Source organism: Odontomachus brunneus, unplaced genomic scaffold (assembly GCF_010583005.1).
Source record: "Odontomachus brunneus isolate Ranch 3 - 2012 unplaced genomic scaffold, Obru_v1 Obru_scaffold_018, whole genome shotgun sequence".
In the NCBI taxonomy this organism is placed as follows: Eukaryota; Metazoa; Arthropoda; class Insecta; order Hymenoptera; family Formicidae; genus Odontomachus; species Odontomachus brunneus.
Genome location: NW_022639468.1, coordinates 2,589,476 through 2,606,490, shown reverse-complemented (window position 1 = coordinate 2,606,490; position 17,015 = coordinate 2,589,476). Strand labels below are relative to the sequence as shown.

Below are 17,015 nucleotides of genomic sequence, written 5' to 3'. Positions count from 1 at the left end.
AGGATCTGACGCAATCTCCGCGAGACTGTCTGGTTTTTAGTGTCACGTTAGATTCAGTCAGATGTTCTCGAGGAAGTTTTAAAAGGCGCGGGCGACTTTTCAGCAATCCCGATCTCAGCTCGCCGGTTTGTCTCCCGCACTCGCGACACGTAACTCATCGCATTCCAGGGTGAAATAAAGCGTATTTGCGAGAAGGACACGATGTAACGCCATGATAAATTGCATTTCGAGAAGTTGTTAGTAAATACTCAAGCAAAACAGGCGTTTCCCGCGGCATACGGGATAAAATGTTAATACAGAAAGCGAAATATAAACATCATTCTTCGTATTTTGAGTTCACGATTGAATTCACAATTCACAAAAACTGAACGAACTGAGTGGTCGTCGGTCAATTTTGGTAAAATTTGAAATTGACGATGCACAAAGCAGGACCAATTGCAGAGAGAAATATCGTTCCATTAAATAACGCGAATTCTCGTAACACAGCCATGTGATTGTTTATTTTTGCCAATGAACATAACAGGAGCCGAGACCTCGATTCGCTCGAAGGTTACATCCGATCGCCGGAATCTAAAAATGAAATCTCTGATGGATGGTTGCGATTAGCATCTGTATTCCGTGACGAATGATAGAACTAAATAAATTACCTCGGGAAGCGAAATCAATCTCGAGCGTATCTCTCGAGGAACATACACATACCTACCGTTTATTTTATTATCCGGCAACGCGCTCACGTGCATGTTGAGTCGGTTTAGAGACGGCATGTTATTTCGTGCGACACGGAGTTGCAAATTTAAACGCGCCGAATTCAACGAGATTTCCACGGAAATTACACAGCAATCGTTCCGTCCGATCGCGTCACGTGCGTTTATCGCTCGCTTTAAATCGCCACTAACACAGTTATTACAGGACGAGCCACGAAAGAGCATCTCTAAACAAAACCGCAGTTCGCAGCACTGCGTTCCGTAATCGCGCAACTGCGACGACCGCGACGTAAATTCACATTGTTACGTTTGGAGAACGATCTACGTTTCGAGGGATTATTCCCTCCTGAAATCGCGACAGATGTTGATTGATAAGACACCTCCTGCGTCTATAGAAGCCCCATTCATGATATTAGAACATTCAAGTTGTCATTTGAAGGCAACAACACGCTGACTATTGATATTCGATAGCGAGACTGATCACGATATAGCTTAGAATGGTGCACGGCTATTTTTAGATTCTTAGACGTTTGATGTAGCCACTTACAACACTCGTAATTATTCCCGCGAGAACACGGAGTGGCTATAAAAAGGGAACGCGTCAGCGATTCGTTCATATAATTAGACACTTTCCTCGTTGTACGACCTCGTTAAAATCAGTGTAACTAAGCGTGTGCGTGTCTGGCTTGATCGATCGTGGAAGCGAATTTCCATTGCGTCCAGAAATGGCCGTGACGTCGCGCTGGGAATAGATTTTTCGTCCGTCCGCGAGATTTTCCAAGCGCAAGTGCACTCGCCGCAAGTGCGTCCCGTTACTTTGCGACAAAGGAAACAGCTGATCGGGATCGAATCCCTCGAGGAGGCCTCGAGCACCTCAGGCTTCAACCTGAGAGAGCTCCGAGATGGAGATTAATCGCACAGTCATCAGCCGGGTCTTTCACTATATTTAATCTCACATTTAGTGGCCGCGATCTGATCTTCAATTAAAATCAAACGAATATTTTAATTACGCGTTACGTTAATTCAGCGGCATTAATTCGGCATGTGAAAATCCGAGTTGGATATTCGCGTAAGTACGCGGAAAAAATATGCGGAGATAACTTCGTAAAAGGAATTCGTAATTCGTGTTGTGCGCGCGAAATCAGACCAGCGCTCTCTTCGATGCAACGCCGTCTCCACTCGCATAATGATTGCCGTGTAGTTGGCATATTAAATCACACTGTCGAAATAAGTATTTGCATGCATAATCATATGCGATTCGTGCGCTCTTTATGAATTAACTCTAAGTTGAGAGACGAGCACCGACTCACACAATTGTGTCGTTTATTCTATCTTACTGACACAATGGCGCGCTGGTTTTTAACCTCGATTCGCGAATCAGCTGAGATATTACAGGAAAATTCGAAGCTAGAGGTGCAAAAATAACGCGAGGATTTTTAACGTGCGGGATATAATAGAATATCGCGTGAAAGTTTCTCTTTCTCTCGCGCACTCTTCCTCTATAAAGAGGTCAAAACGTCTGCAGGGAAACTGTAACGACTCCACCGCGAGCTCGTTAGGGAGGACCGTGCGTTTTATTGGACCGACGGGTTCTCGAGTTTTTTTTTTTCTCGACGATGCAAATCCCGACTTAAGTTCGCGACCATCGTTGCGCGTCCATCCGCATAATTCCCGGCATAAATCGCGCCTTGAAACTTCCCCGGTGGTGTCTTCGCTTGGCACTGCAACGTTAAATAAACGCTTTATGTCCGACAGATTCGGCGAAGTAACGGTCGTAGAACTTTATCCCATATTTTACGGAGCTCATCAAAATGCTATTACGCCTCATATTTTACGGAGCTCATCGTAACGCTATGAGCAATCTGTCGAATATTGACCCGGGAAAATAGAGATGCATCGATAAAATCTTTCGTATTATATTTTGTTGCCTCTTGGATTTTACATGCATGCATTTCATTGCTCCAGCTTAGATGCCAAAAAGGCAATCGTTTCGCTGCAGCAATCTGTGCTAAAGGGTGACTAAATGAAAGTCAACTTTGCGCATTATTAACTCTTCGTAAATTTAGCCGTGTACTTGATCAATTAGCTTTGATCAATTAATCTCCATAATTCGAAGTCCCTAAAAAATTAATCTTCTATAGAGGGGAGAAACAGCAACTTGTTACCCGAGTTATTTCTCAAGTTATTCGAGCGCTTTTTTTCAGGCGACTACATACACCCGAACTCGTCACTGAGGATTTTAAAGCGACGAATGATAGAAAACAGTTTTAGTAGACAGCAAACACAGTGCCAATATTTATTAGTAAGACAGCCGCTAATGGGTCCAACGTTTGTTCCTGCATGACGAAAACGACCACGCACCTCTTCGTTTTCCCAAAAGTGCGGCAGCGAAGGGGAACTTGACGAGCGAAATTGACGGCGGCCGTGTGATTTAACGCGCGCGCCACGTGTTAATAATATTTATCCCGACATCGAAGCCGCGTTTAAACGTCCGTAAACGCGGCAGCTGAGAAATTCTCCAGAAATAACATCGCGGCCCTTCGGCGAGCGGCTGCCGATTATTTTACGACCGTCTTTGTTTCGTCTCGCGCCGAGACTAATTGGACGGCCTTTATATAAAAAGAGTCAAGCGCCAGTTTTAACTTTTCTGCGGACGAGGGACTTTGTCCCAGCCGAAACTTCGGCCGAGCGCCGAAACTCTTTCGACGAACTCTTCTGACAAACGTTGTCAAATTATTGCTAACGCAAAATCCAATTCAGCTTCGCGATAGGATTAGAGGAATATTGCCGCTTCCGCGACATCACGCGCAAAGCTGAGCATCACCATAGGGGGATTATTGTCGTTTCCATGGCCGCCGTTTTCAGGCGCGTCATTCTGAAGCGCGTCGTACTATGGCGCAACTTACAATTTCGCAGCGAAACTATTTTCCACCGAGTGTCTCTTATCTCGCCCGAATTATCCCGTTATAGTAAATTCCCGTCGCGCACGTGGGAATTCCGGGACGCGATGCAGGACATCGGATAAACCGCCGAGCTCGTCCCAAGCGAGACGGCAATTTATTCGGATACGAAATTACGCCCACTGGCGATTTCGTGGAAGAGTACAGTAACCGACCAACTAAGTTTGCATACAAAAATTACCGCAGCGCCATTCGAATTGTAATTTGCGAAAGGATCGTCGCGCAATTACGCGCAGAAACGTGCGGGACCGATAACCTTTTCCTTTTTTCTCTTTGAGAGACGAAACGTATCTCTCGCGTATCGTGACTTGCGGTGAAATAAGAGCCAGCGTGGCACTTTATTAACAAGATGCAATCTCGTCGACAAATATAGCGTCAATAAAAGCGATTTCTCGTTTGCGTCCATCACTGACGGAAAAACTTGAGAAGCCTCTTAGCAGTCTCTCTGATCCTTCGGAATATTTCACAACCGCGAGTTCGATTTCCCCGACTTTTCGTGGACTTCTCGCAAAGTCCTCTCGTCACGTCTGTCATCGCGTCAATGCCGATTAATTATTCGCCCGTCATTTCGGATGTTCATGGAATTCTTCGTTCCCTCGATTGCATCGTGCGATTTCCGACCACGAGTCCGCATTGCCGTTCGCATTGTTACGACCTATAAACCCATATTATCGACATGATGCGATTGCACTCGCCGAAGTGACATTAAGTGACGTTGATTGTTATCAATGAATATATGACGATGCTCGTCGTTGACACACATTATCTTGATATCGCTCATCATTGCCTGCGAATTTAACGTCCATGTGCACGATATGTATATGTATGTACATGTATGTATGTATGTATATATGTATATATATATATATATATATATATATATATATATATATATATATATATATCTATACAGGATCATCCAGACTCTCCTCCGCAATTTTTGTGGGAACGTAGAACAAATTGAGATGAACATAAAATTTCTACATCGTTTTGCGATATTCGCAACAATAGAAATAATAATTAAATAAATAATTACGTAGATTTAGTTAATTAATGAAAGAAAATTGTTATTTGATTGTGCACGATTATGCACAAATCTTCTTTAATTAATATCTCTATATAACTATCTAACTCTATATCTAACTATATAACTCTATATAACTATATTAATATCTAAAACTCTATAAAACTTTCCATGGTCATTTGCAAAATGGTAGAAAACTTTATTGTGCAATTTGATGTATAAATATACAACGATAGACGGCTCTATTACATATTTACCATATTGCACGTGATTATTCATCAATCTTTTCTAATTAATATCTTCAGATTTGTTGTGAATATTGCAAAACGATATGGGATTTTTGTTCACATCCGTTCTACGTTTCCATAAAAATTATGGAGAAGAGTCTGCGACACCCTATATATGGATGCGTGCCCTCGATGCGCAAGAATATGCGTACAAACATGTATAATCTTTGTTTGATCATTGAAGTCGCTTTTATGGAATCTGATCGCTGTCTAAATTATCGTATTGCACTTTCTAACTTTCTTGGAATAAAATTTCGCAAAAAACAGGGTGACCGAGTCACTCTCGAGTTCGAGCGATTTTTCACTCATGTAGAGTGAATTCTGCGCTCTGAGTCGTCAAGTGAATATTTTCACTTGAAATTGAAGAATAAATCTAGGACACTCCACCGTCACAGAAATATACTCACTTTAATCGATCGAAATATTCGCTCATATAGAGTTAAAATTTACTTTAAGCTTGAGAGTAAAACATTCACTTATGCGATTTCAAGTGGCTGTGTTTTCACTATCGCTTTAAGTAAAAATAGTGCTACTTTTCACGCTTGAGTTTCAGTCTTGAATAAAATTTTACTTCAAGAAAAATTTAGAAAGTATTTAATCTTTTTTTTCACTGAATTATAGTTCATATTTTCTTAACATGTTTCGCTTTAATGAGTCTGTATAATCCGAGAATCAGTCAGGAAGATTTTTTGTGACGATAGCTGAACACGCGTCAAATTTCCAGCTCTCTCTCTCTCTCTCTCTCTCTCTATATATATATATATATATATATATATATATATATATATATATATTTTATATTCTCAATTTGATCAAAAGACACATCAATTGAATATTTTTTAAGATCATGATATTCTGCATTTTTAGTATTTACGAGCTAGGCAAATAAAACAAAGAGGAGACTAACGCGAACAAAACAAAGAGGAGACTAACGCGAATAAAACAAAGAGGAGACTAACGCGAAATATAAAACTAAATATAAATGTAAAACTGTAAATGTGAATCTAATATGGGATATCTCTCCCTGCCAAAGATAACGTTATCAACATGCAAATTGTTCAGAACTTTTTCTCGTGCTCATTCACCGGAAATCGAAATTCGAGAACCCTTCGCAAAATCCTCTCGCGTACATCGTCGAACGTGGGATACGTGCTCTAACGGGCGTCCTATTCTGAGTCAGTTGCTCCTGACAAGTGGCGGGTGATATATAAAGATATTTATATGTTATAAGCGCTCCCCCATGGAAAAAGTTCCGAAGGACAAAAGCTCCGAATGAAATGCCGGCGAGCGTGGAAACGACAGCGCCGTCCACATGCACGTGTATACAGGACGCTGTATACAGGACGTGTCAGAAGTCGCGCGCTCCTTCAAATTCTTCTACCAAGTCGAAGTCGGTTGTCCCTTGATGAAAACATGGCGCACACTATCTTCATAACTTTTTTTCTTTAATATTAAATACTCGAGGAATAGAACGTAAATAAAATCAACGAAGTTGATCAGAAATTAATGATTCCGTTTGAGAAACACGAATTGACATAATTGACACAATCGCCATTTGAAACGGAAATATACAGCTATATGCGCTAAAAAGTTACAAAGCTCAACAGTTCAGTTGTAAATATTTGCGATTTGGGTAAAGAAGATGCAGCTTTTGATACGTCCAGTAGATATATGCTGTCATATGTACAAACGCACTGCTAATAAACGGTGTCGGTGTAACAAGTTGGACAACTTCATCTGTCGTGTAATTTATCGATTTTTGCATGAGGTTCTTTAATAACAATTCCACATGACGATACATGCGTATGACATGCACGTGTAAATATGCGTGGAGTGTCATGTGCCAATATCCAATCAATTAGAAAAGCAGGGAAACAGATTTTTTATGCCAATAACTTATAAAAGGTGTACGTGAAAAATTGGATGTCCTGCATATTTATCTAGCAATAAAATTATCAAATATTTTAGTAACCCTCCTTTTGTTTCTCGATTTCTCGTATCTTGATCGTAAGTTTATCTCGACATTGATCGATATCGCGTTCTTGCAGTCCACGCCTGTTTACCAAGCATGCATGCATCGACGCACTGCGCGAAGAGGGAAGCTGTTTACTATCGCGCGCGAGCACGACAAAATTAGAACAATACACGAGTCCCTTTTTTTATCGTAAACCACACTGCGCCATCTCGTAACAATTGTTCTGCCAACATTGTGCCGTTTGGCAAGCCTCCAACGCGAATCTATCTACGTGAAAATAACGTATCCCGCATTTCGCCTGCAAACCGCATGTCGTTAATTAACTGATAACACTTTTTAACGCAAAACTCGCAAGATTGTGACCCGCGCGTTTTATTTTACTTTAACGCAAATTACTTTTCCCGCAAAAGAGGAATACCGTATCGTGTATAATATATATGATAATAAATGGCAGAATGTGACGATAGTATGAATAATAAAGAACAATAAGTCTTTTCTAGGGACAACGAATCCTCAAGCAGTTTGATGGAGATCGAGAGAAGGACTTTTACTCGCCATACGTTTGATCTTTAAGTTAAATTACTTTGAAGTTAAAAATTGGACAATTTCTTTTCAATATAAATTAGCATGTCTACGGGATCTCAATAGGGCGAATAATCGCTCTTACGTGCAAAAATTCTCAATCTTCAGATACAGGGATGGTATTTGTAAAAAGTTAAGTTTCCCTTCCTTTTTCTGATGTTTAATGTATGAAAATAAGTTTTGCAAGCGGAAAGTACTGGCGTCGTTAAAGATTAAAATGCTCTTTTATGCATGCATCTTTGCTCGACCTGTGTTACACACAGCGTGATAATAATTTATCGTTGCACATCGTAAAAATAAGCAATAACGAGCGGATCGTTTAATGCACGCGTACCCGTAGAACGTATCCATTATAGCGAGAAAGTACCTGCGCGCGCGCGCGCATCTGTTAAAAGGCGACGCGCGGGAATACGTCTCGACAGAATATCGAAGGAAGCGCACTTACATTTTATGCGAAGACATCTTACTCATACGGCAGCTGTCGTACAATCTATCATAGGAAACTGCACGTAGAAATGCACAAGTTAAAGCAGATGTAACTTCAAGAACTTCCTTCTTCAGATTCCTATGTTGCCTCGTGTTCCCTCGTAACAATGGAAACGCGATAATTGGCATGAGATACATTCTGCCGTGGTCGCAGTGCGGAATATTAAATCTCCCAATATCTCATTCCAAGCTCAACTCTCACATAAAGGAGACTCGAACGTACCGATATTTATTTATCGAATAGCAGTTAATAACCACGAGAGAGAGAGAGAGAGGGAGAGAGAACTTTATCAGTAGAAAGAGCGACCTTTTCCCAGCTAGTAACCGATTAGAAATTTTAGTCACTAGCTCATTTCTGGTCAGTTTAGGCGACGCTTATTTCGCCACTAAGTGGACAGTTTAACTAGTCAATTTCTGGCCAATTTCTAATCAGTTTCTGGCCGATTTTTAATCAAACTTTCTTCTGTACAAATATTCCGTCAAATAGCTTTGAGAGAAATCGTTCGATTCTATATTGCAAATTATTATATATTTTATTATTCGATATAAAAAAATAACGTAAAACTCATATCAAAAGGTAGATTCTTTATACATGTTTATTATTGAGATAATGATAACTTTATTTTCAATTATCATTTTTTTGTTTGTGGCCAGCATCTTGCGAGTTTTTACTAAACAAAAAACTGTCTAGCATTTACCAATTATTTTTTATTGCCTATTTTTAGCCAGTAACTGTCCAAGAAATACCGGTCAGTATTTTCGTATACGGTTTCTAAATGGGTTATTTCTGAATAGTTACTGTCTAATAAATCCTAACCAATAAAAACGGGCCATTCTCTGGCAAGTGACCAGTTTTTCCTGGAAACTCTTCTTGAATTCTTCGCAGGAATCAGACCACTTTTGTTTATCTTCGGATTGATAATCCGCGATTACGTTAAGATGCGATGAAATCAAGCCCTTCTTGAAATGTTTTCCTCGGTTTCCTGTGCATTTCTGAGGACCTTAATCTTAACGAGCAGTCCAAAACTCGTATTTGTCAGGCGAAGAAGAAGGAAGGTTGAAACGAACAGCTCGACGAGTGATTTCGAAACGTAAACCTGTCGAAAATATCTGCACATACGACAGAAAGGAAACACCAAAGCGTCGAACGTTAACTAGCTCTGCCAAAGCAAACAGCAATGAATCGACGGCGCCTCGATTTGCGAGGAAACGTGTTTTCTATATTTTAATTTTTAATGCATCATCAATGAACTCTTTACTGTACGTACTGATGTTGATCTGTTTAAAATTGAAGATTCCATTAGCTTGCCTCACTCGTGTATCAGATTAAATAAATTTCTCATCTTTGTGACTATATTATCAATTAATAAAACATAATCTGCAATTTTTATTTTAAGAAACAATTTATCAATCCCGATTTTAAAAAACAATTAAGCAAAAATTCAGCAGGCTACAGAAGAATGCTCACCCAATCTGTCACTGTTAGTAGCGAAGTTAATGCCTTAATATCCACTTATAATGCGACATCTTTATCTTCGCGAGCATATCTCTTGTCGAATTACCTAAACGGCAATTCGTAAAGGTAGAAGTTAGCTTTCTCCCGCTGAAATTCACAGGCGAAATTGGAATACGATGGTGCATAGCGAAATTTATCGAGATTACTCGGCAGAAGTGCTTTTTTTCTGTGGAATCTCCGTACGAATCGTACCATGCGACGTCGTTTGCATAATCCGCTGTGCTATCGCGCTGCAAATTTATCGGCGTTTTTTGGCACTATACAATTCCCTCCGTTGGGCCGTAAACACGATTATAGATAGATTTCGCAGTTTTCCCGCCTGAATCTTCTTTTTTCCTTGTCTCGTACGAAAATTTGCACGACGTGACGATCGCAAGGAGGCGCGATTTGTCTTCTCAGTCGATTGTCTCGACGTCGATGCAGTTCACGTAAAAGTAACTAAACAGTTAAGTAAGTTCGCCTCTATTTATTTCTTGCGTCGATTTATTTCTCAAGGACCATTGCGTATAGGTCTTTGAAAAAATTACATCCACTGCAAGTATACCTTGTTTTCTTCTTTCTAATCGTTAACTGTCGCAAAATTATAACGTTCAATTATAATCGTACATCCTTTGCAAGGAGAAACGTTACGTTTCTGGTTTTTAGCAAAATTCATTTTTGCAGAAACGAAAGCGATAGCAATCTCTCTCTCTCTCTCTCTCTCTCTCTCTCTCTGATTCAGCAATGCAAACGCATTTCGTTCTCATTCCAATGTCGGCTATATTTCGCATGCACGTCCGTAAACGGATAACGCATCTCATTAAAATAACTGTCGAGTCACATAATGGTTGCAAATGTGCATCGCAGCAGCCAAATCAAGGGCACGATCTCGGCAGCCGTGGCACGCGTTGACGCCGTATGTGCGAGCACGTGAATAGCATCGGATATAAAATCATTGTTTTCGTCCGATAAACGACCGGCACCTCGTCCAAATTGTTGTTGGCCAGCGCGGAAGCGTCACGGCGTAATCGCCAATAAATTCACTTTATAACGCAAGAAATCCCTGATTTTATTTCGAGTAACCGCGCGAATGTGCGTCTTTGCTCAACAACGACAATGATAACACAACGTTATCGGTCAAACTGCATCATTTCTTCTAACTCAAGTACCTCGAATCGCAAGTAATCGCTGTAAAAATGACTGGGAATCGTCAGCATCGTGATGTAATGTAATGTCACTTTCGCCAACGACATATCTCAGCTACCCGCGAGCTACTTCGAGGAAAACAGGACGCGTATATAGGAGGTGGAGCATAGGGCTAACGGGGGTGCACTTTAGCGCAGGAGTGCATTCATGGTTGTGCATTCACGGTTTCGCGACACTATCAGACGAGGAAGCGAGGATACGATGAATACGGCACATTAAGATGATGGACCGTAACGACGACATGTACACAACCCAGGTCCGCCCTGGCGAAAGAGGAGACGACCAGAGAGCGGAGCGTTGGCCCACGTTGCGAGATCCTCTATTGTCGTGCGCGCGCGTTTCGTCGTTGTGGATAATAATGCGACGCAATTCCCCGAAGGGACACGAATTGCATCGAGGAATCGCGACGGTCCCAACGACGTCTCTATTAATAATAGCTCGTATTAATAGTGACGGCGCTCTATAGATAGTGCAGAACTAGATGTCTCGTCTGCAAGCTGCTTATGGACGCATCATTAGTACACTTCGCAGGCACCATGCACCTCGCTTTCGCCGCCCCGGACATATAGCGATACTGTTACAGGCAATAGTAATTTCGTTCGCCGCGACAGCGCTGAATTTGATACGGTAATTTAAGCGAGACGTTGTCGTGACCGTTGCGCGAACCATCTGTCCTGGGCTTCGTAGCAGCATCGCGTAACATTTCAAGAGACGCGAGAATTATAACCGGGCGACTTCTATGCGAGAAGAATACGGGCGCTTCCGTCTCTCTCCCTCTCTCTCTCTCTCTCTCTTTCTCAAAGTAGGAAAACGAGAAACTTGTCCAACTCCTCTCAACTTTACCTGCGTACAGCGCAGAGGAGAAGAAGCGCGCGTTACTCGCGTGTAACACAATTCTGCAGAATGAGATAACGAGGTGAGATGCGCGGTGTTAACGACCACGCATTTGCCGTCCATCATCCGCGAGATTCACGCCGGCGAATTTTCCCGATGCGTTTTGACAATCGTTGATTTACGTCGGAAACGAATCTGTCGGAAAACCTGTTGCTGCAACAACGCATGCACGCAGCCATGCACGCTGTACGCACGCGGCCATCGTCCGCACGTTGTGAGCACGACAGCGGTGATAACTTGTGCATATATTAGTGCAAGTCGCCGACACGCGAAGGCAACGGTGCATGATAGATGTACTGGTGCGGACAGGTCGCCGAAGGAGGGATATTTCTACTTTGGAGATCGGCCAATGGCCGTGTGCCCCGAGACCTTATGTATTGATCTTGCTTAATCCTGCTCGAACGTTCTCATCGCCCTGGTTCATCTACGGTGCGATTATTTCATACGATGCTGCGCCTGGCACTTCGGAATCGCTCGTTAAGATCCGCGGGGTCTATTTCTGGTTAGACTTCGTCGCAGGGTGTCGCAACATCAGACAAGGATCACCGGGATCGAAATGCAATCGCGATAAAACGGGGACGACAGGGACGATAGGTGCGAATGCAGCGTGAGTTTTATACGAGTCGCAATAAAAAGAGAAAAGTAAAGTTGGCTATGACATAGCGTACATATTGATTTTCTACAGCGCTGTGTCATCACCGCACCGATTTATTTTTGTGTACGTTTATAAAAGTTCCGGCACGTAATAAGGAACGACGTGAAAAATTTATGTTAGCTATATGCAAAGATGGCATATACACCGTATCGCTGATAACGATAATTCCTCCGATGTATAACTTGTCTCTGACGGATTATTGAGCACCTGATTCGAGTGCTGTTAATACGAGGACAATGTTATCTGATGAAGCATTGTGTAATCGATTTACACTCCCGAGAGATTAATCCGTCCGTGGGATTCCTCCATGATATTTCAATGAATATTCATTGCCATGTTATTGCTCGATATACGGTATACGGTATAGATACCGGTATAGATACCAAAGTATCACCCGGTATACGGTACAGATACCAAAGTTTGTCGGGTGTAAATCACGTCTGTACAATTTGGAAGGCTCATTATCAGTTTCTTTGATACACTTACTACTTCAGAACGTGCTTGGCCAAAACCATCTGTTTTCAGCAACAGATTCCGGCATTGCACGGAATGTTACACTGTCATTCTCGAAGATAAACTTTATCAGTGTTATCATTCCCCCACTTTCCGCGGAATATCCTGAAAGCGAATATCTAAGAAATAGTAAGTATTTATTCGGTGGGTGCTGTGATGACATGTTCACTCATACTAATATAAAATATTTTTTTCAAATAAAAAAATATATATTTTCCTCAAATCTTAAGAAAACCTGGGCCTTTCATAAAAGCAGTTATTTATTCTATGTAAATAAAAGAACTTAGATTTAAATAAATATGTTATCAAAGTACTTGTACCAAAAAAATATTTGCTATTTTTGCTCTCAGTATAGGAAGGCAAATCTGATTACTCTTCGACATAGAAATGCAAGATTACTTATAACTGTCTCATTCTAACCGATGCAGATTTCATCATATACAATACAATTACATTTATTTTACACTTTGTTACAATTGATTCGTGTTGGATTTGTTTGTGCGTGAAACAATATTTGTTAGAGAGCGTCAACGGAATATTAATGCGTTAGGCGAACACAGCAAGGAATATTTATAATAGAAACAAGCATCTCAGATACGTTTATTGTCAAAGCGAGTGTCTACGACAATACCGTTTGGCACAGCAACAGGTTGAAACTTTGTTCAGCGACGGCTTCATCGGGTGACTCGACAAAAAGAAACAATCGCGTTTAAATTGATTCGCTTAACCATCGAAGATTACATTGATACTAGTTAACGAGATTGGAGAATTTTCATTGTTTATAGCGCTTTCTCTCAATTATAAAACACGGTACAAACTATTTACGTGTTATCGACTGATTTATTTTACGCTTTAACTTCTCATTTATTTCTCGCATTTAATTGCACTTAAAAATAAGATAAAGTTGAGTCACAATTTGCACAGACTAAAATCGATCAGCTCAAATTCTTGTATCGATACGGTAGACATACAAAATATCTTCAAATATACATAGTCTCTGAGCCGAAGCTTCCATTGAATTAATTTTAACGATATCCCAGTTGACCTTATTTGAAATTTCAAAACCAATCCCAATTATATCTACTTCCGTTTGTCTAGAAAATTAAAACCATCACTAATGAATACTTTGGGTGCCCATCTATAATGAAAATTTTTTGCCTATCTTGGTGAGATTTTGAGAAAAATAGTTGGCACGGGAAGTCTGAATTATCTGGTAGAATCGCTTGCCATTTCATTAGGGATTAGGGTAAAAACTAAAAATATCCGTGTTCGCACTTTGGCAAAATTATTGAGCCCTCTTCAACCATCCTCCTTCTGAATTTTTCTTCCGTAATAGACGTAGTTCCGTCTCTAATTGGCAGCCTCTAATTAGAGACCGATGCTCCCAAGAATATTCGACCGTTCGTTTCAAGCTACGAAATTTCCGTTGAAATTAATCTGCATACCGAGTGCAGACAGTGAACGACGGCGGTGCAAAAGTTCGCTCGAATGTAACGCATGTGGAATAAAATTACGGATATTCAGGCATATGTTTGACGATAAAATTTATAATAGCGGAAATGTGTGGTTCCCTCGAAACTCTATCGCATTCCCTTTGTTTTGCTTTATTGTTTAATCATTCAATTAAATTGAAAAATTGCGATAAGAATGCAGAGAAATATGAGATCTCGACGCGCATACATTATATCTACTTTCGTTTCTATTTGTCGTAAATCTCAACGATTTTTCAAGCCCCCGTCGAGCTCTCTGGGAGTTCTTTAGCCGTGAGTAAAACGTAATGCGAAGGTCGAGTGACGCTCAAGGCTGCGTAGGTCGGAGACTAATTGCCAACTAATTTGTTCTCATCGCGAGTGCGAAGGGGAAAACATTTCTTCTAGACCTCGGGCAACATCGTCCACGTTTTCTCCGATAATTGGGAGAGCACAAATCGTGATCGGCTGAATAATTTAATTTGCCCGATCGATCGCATCGAAAATAGAACTTTTTCGTCTAGTCGTGTGCATTTCAGTCCTCGGACTTGCGAAAATACTTGTGAATTTTGCTCGACGGGACTTGATGAAATACATCTGAAAGTAAAATATCGCTTATTCATAAAGAAAAGCTATATTTAACTCGTTTAGATTGTATCGTGCACAACTTGATAAATTTTGCCGACACATCGATTCCATGCGATGTTAATGTTATATTTATGATGTCACTCTAACCATATGATAACGAATTACAGGGCGGACTATTGGAAATCACAGAATCGCAAGTACTGCGACTTCTGCAAGTGCTGGATCGCCGATAATAAACCAAGTATCGACTTCCACGAGGGCGGCAGGAAACACAAGGAAAATGTCAGTAAGCGGCTCAAGGAGATACACAAGAATAGCGCGAAGCAAGCGAAGCAGAACAAAAAATTCGTGGATGATATCAAGAAGATAGAGAACGTAAGTCTTGATTGCTGATGAATTAATTAAGAGCGCGAAATGTTAATGATGAGACAATTATATATCTTCTCTCTTTTTTCGGTCAGGCTGCTATGGCTGCGTACCTGAAGGATGTGGAGAATAACACGCGAGACATGACTGCTGAGAGGATCATTAAGGAGAAATTAGACAGAATAGAAACGAAAGAGGTGAAACAAACACTACATCTAAAAATAGTTTAAATAAAAGTTAGAAAAATAGTTTAGTAAAAATAGTTAAATTTAAATATTTGCAAGTGTTATACTAATATTATCTAGCAGTATATATTTTAAACCTAACGAACAACTTTTCGGGATTTCCACGAAAATAACGAGTTTCTATCTGTACTGATTTCACGAAAGCTAGAAAATCGTCATTATATCCAAGATAACATATATTTGATTAGAAATATGATTTTATAATTTGTTCTCATATTTTATGTTACCAGACGCCTCAAAATTGCGTGCCATCAGCCGCTCCAGAAACAGTCCCGAGATTCAAAAGTAAAACTGAGCAGGTAAGGAAATCCTTGAACAGATCTTTTCATAATCACGATTCAACGATCAAGTGATATAATCGTTTATCTCCTTTATTCGTGAAATTATTAGTAAAAGCCATTTTATTTGCAAAAGCACTAACTACGTTTGATTACACGAGACCGTGTTTCTTAGAAAACTGGAACACACAACGCGAAAATTTTATTAGTACGAGACGACTTTACACTGAAACTTTTCCAGGTTTTTCCAATGGCTGCAGATCCTTGCGATCCCGCGACTTTGTCAAAGAGCATGCCATCGGTTCGTCGGGTACAACAGAGCGGTGAGAACAGGACTCCAGGGAAGAGTAAAACTAGTAAGACGAAGGGGAAAGGGAAGAAAGCCCGTGAGGACGATCGTCCGAACGCGCCCGTCAGGAAACTGTGGTACGAAGCTCTCAGTCCCGAAGGATACACATACTACTGGCACATCGAGACGAATGGTACGTATCTTCCATTAAACTTACTTTTTTATTTTCTTGCTCTCATATAATTTTCGGATATCCGTTTTTACTAAGCAGTTTCATCTCATTCATTTTGTTTTCTCTCTACCATTTTAACAACGAATTTGATCATAAATAAAAAACTAATTACTTTCGCGTTTATTCTTCCTGAAATTCAGATAATATATATCCATATATTTCTCTTTTTAATTTATTACAGTATCACCTTGCCTTATTCTTCTTCATTAACATGATAATATAAATCCTTTATTCTAAGAACTATAAAAAATATATTCTAGTTTTTTAGTTTTATCAAATTTAGATTTAAAATTGCTAAAACTTAAGTTACATCGTTGTCACATTATTACGTGGTATATATCGAGTTTTGATATTGTCTTATCAAATAAACTTGTATAAATATTATTGGTTATATTAGAGTCGGTTTGGGAGCCTCCAGAGGAAGGTTACATGACTTTCGGGGAACAAAAAGAGGAAGCGAAGGAAGAAGTACTTCAGAAGGAACTTTTGGAACAATTAGATAAGGAAGAAGCTATTAAGAAGGTGGATGTTATCGAGGAACAACGGGCTAATATCGAAAGGGAGAAGATGAAACAACTTAGAAAACATCGGCCGCAAGCTACTGTTGAAAATAACGATGCCGAAAGTGACAGTGAGAATGCGGGAGTGAAGAGAATAGAGGCTGAAGAAGAACGACCTTATAGAAGAGACTATAGTGTGCCCGAGAGACCACAACCTTACGGGTCGTGGCAAATTGTGCAGACAATGTAAATATTTGAACTTCGTAT

The 17,015-nt window shown here is 40.3% G+C and overlaps 1 protein-coding gene across 1 annotated transcript in view; it reads left to right on the top strand.

The window, feature by feature from the left end:
• Positions 1-17,015, top strand: part of LOC116841733 (WW domain-binding protein 4) — a 39,083-nt gene that overhangs the window by 21,113 nt on the left and 955 nt on the right. The window contains exons 2-6 of the mRNA XM_032810040.1: positions 15,006-15,213; positions 15,300-15,401; positions 15,680-15,748; positions 15,969-16,209; positions 16,646-16,994. Of these exons, the coding sequence (XP_032665931.1) occupies positions 15,006-15,213; positions 15,300-15,401; positions 15,680-15,748; positions 15,969-16,209; positions 16,646-16,994 (969 nt within the window). The remainder of the gene's footprint in view (positions 1-15,005; positions 15,214-15,299; positions 15,402-15,679; positions 15,749-15,968; positions 16,210-16,645; positions 16,995-17,015) is intronic.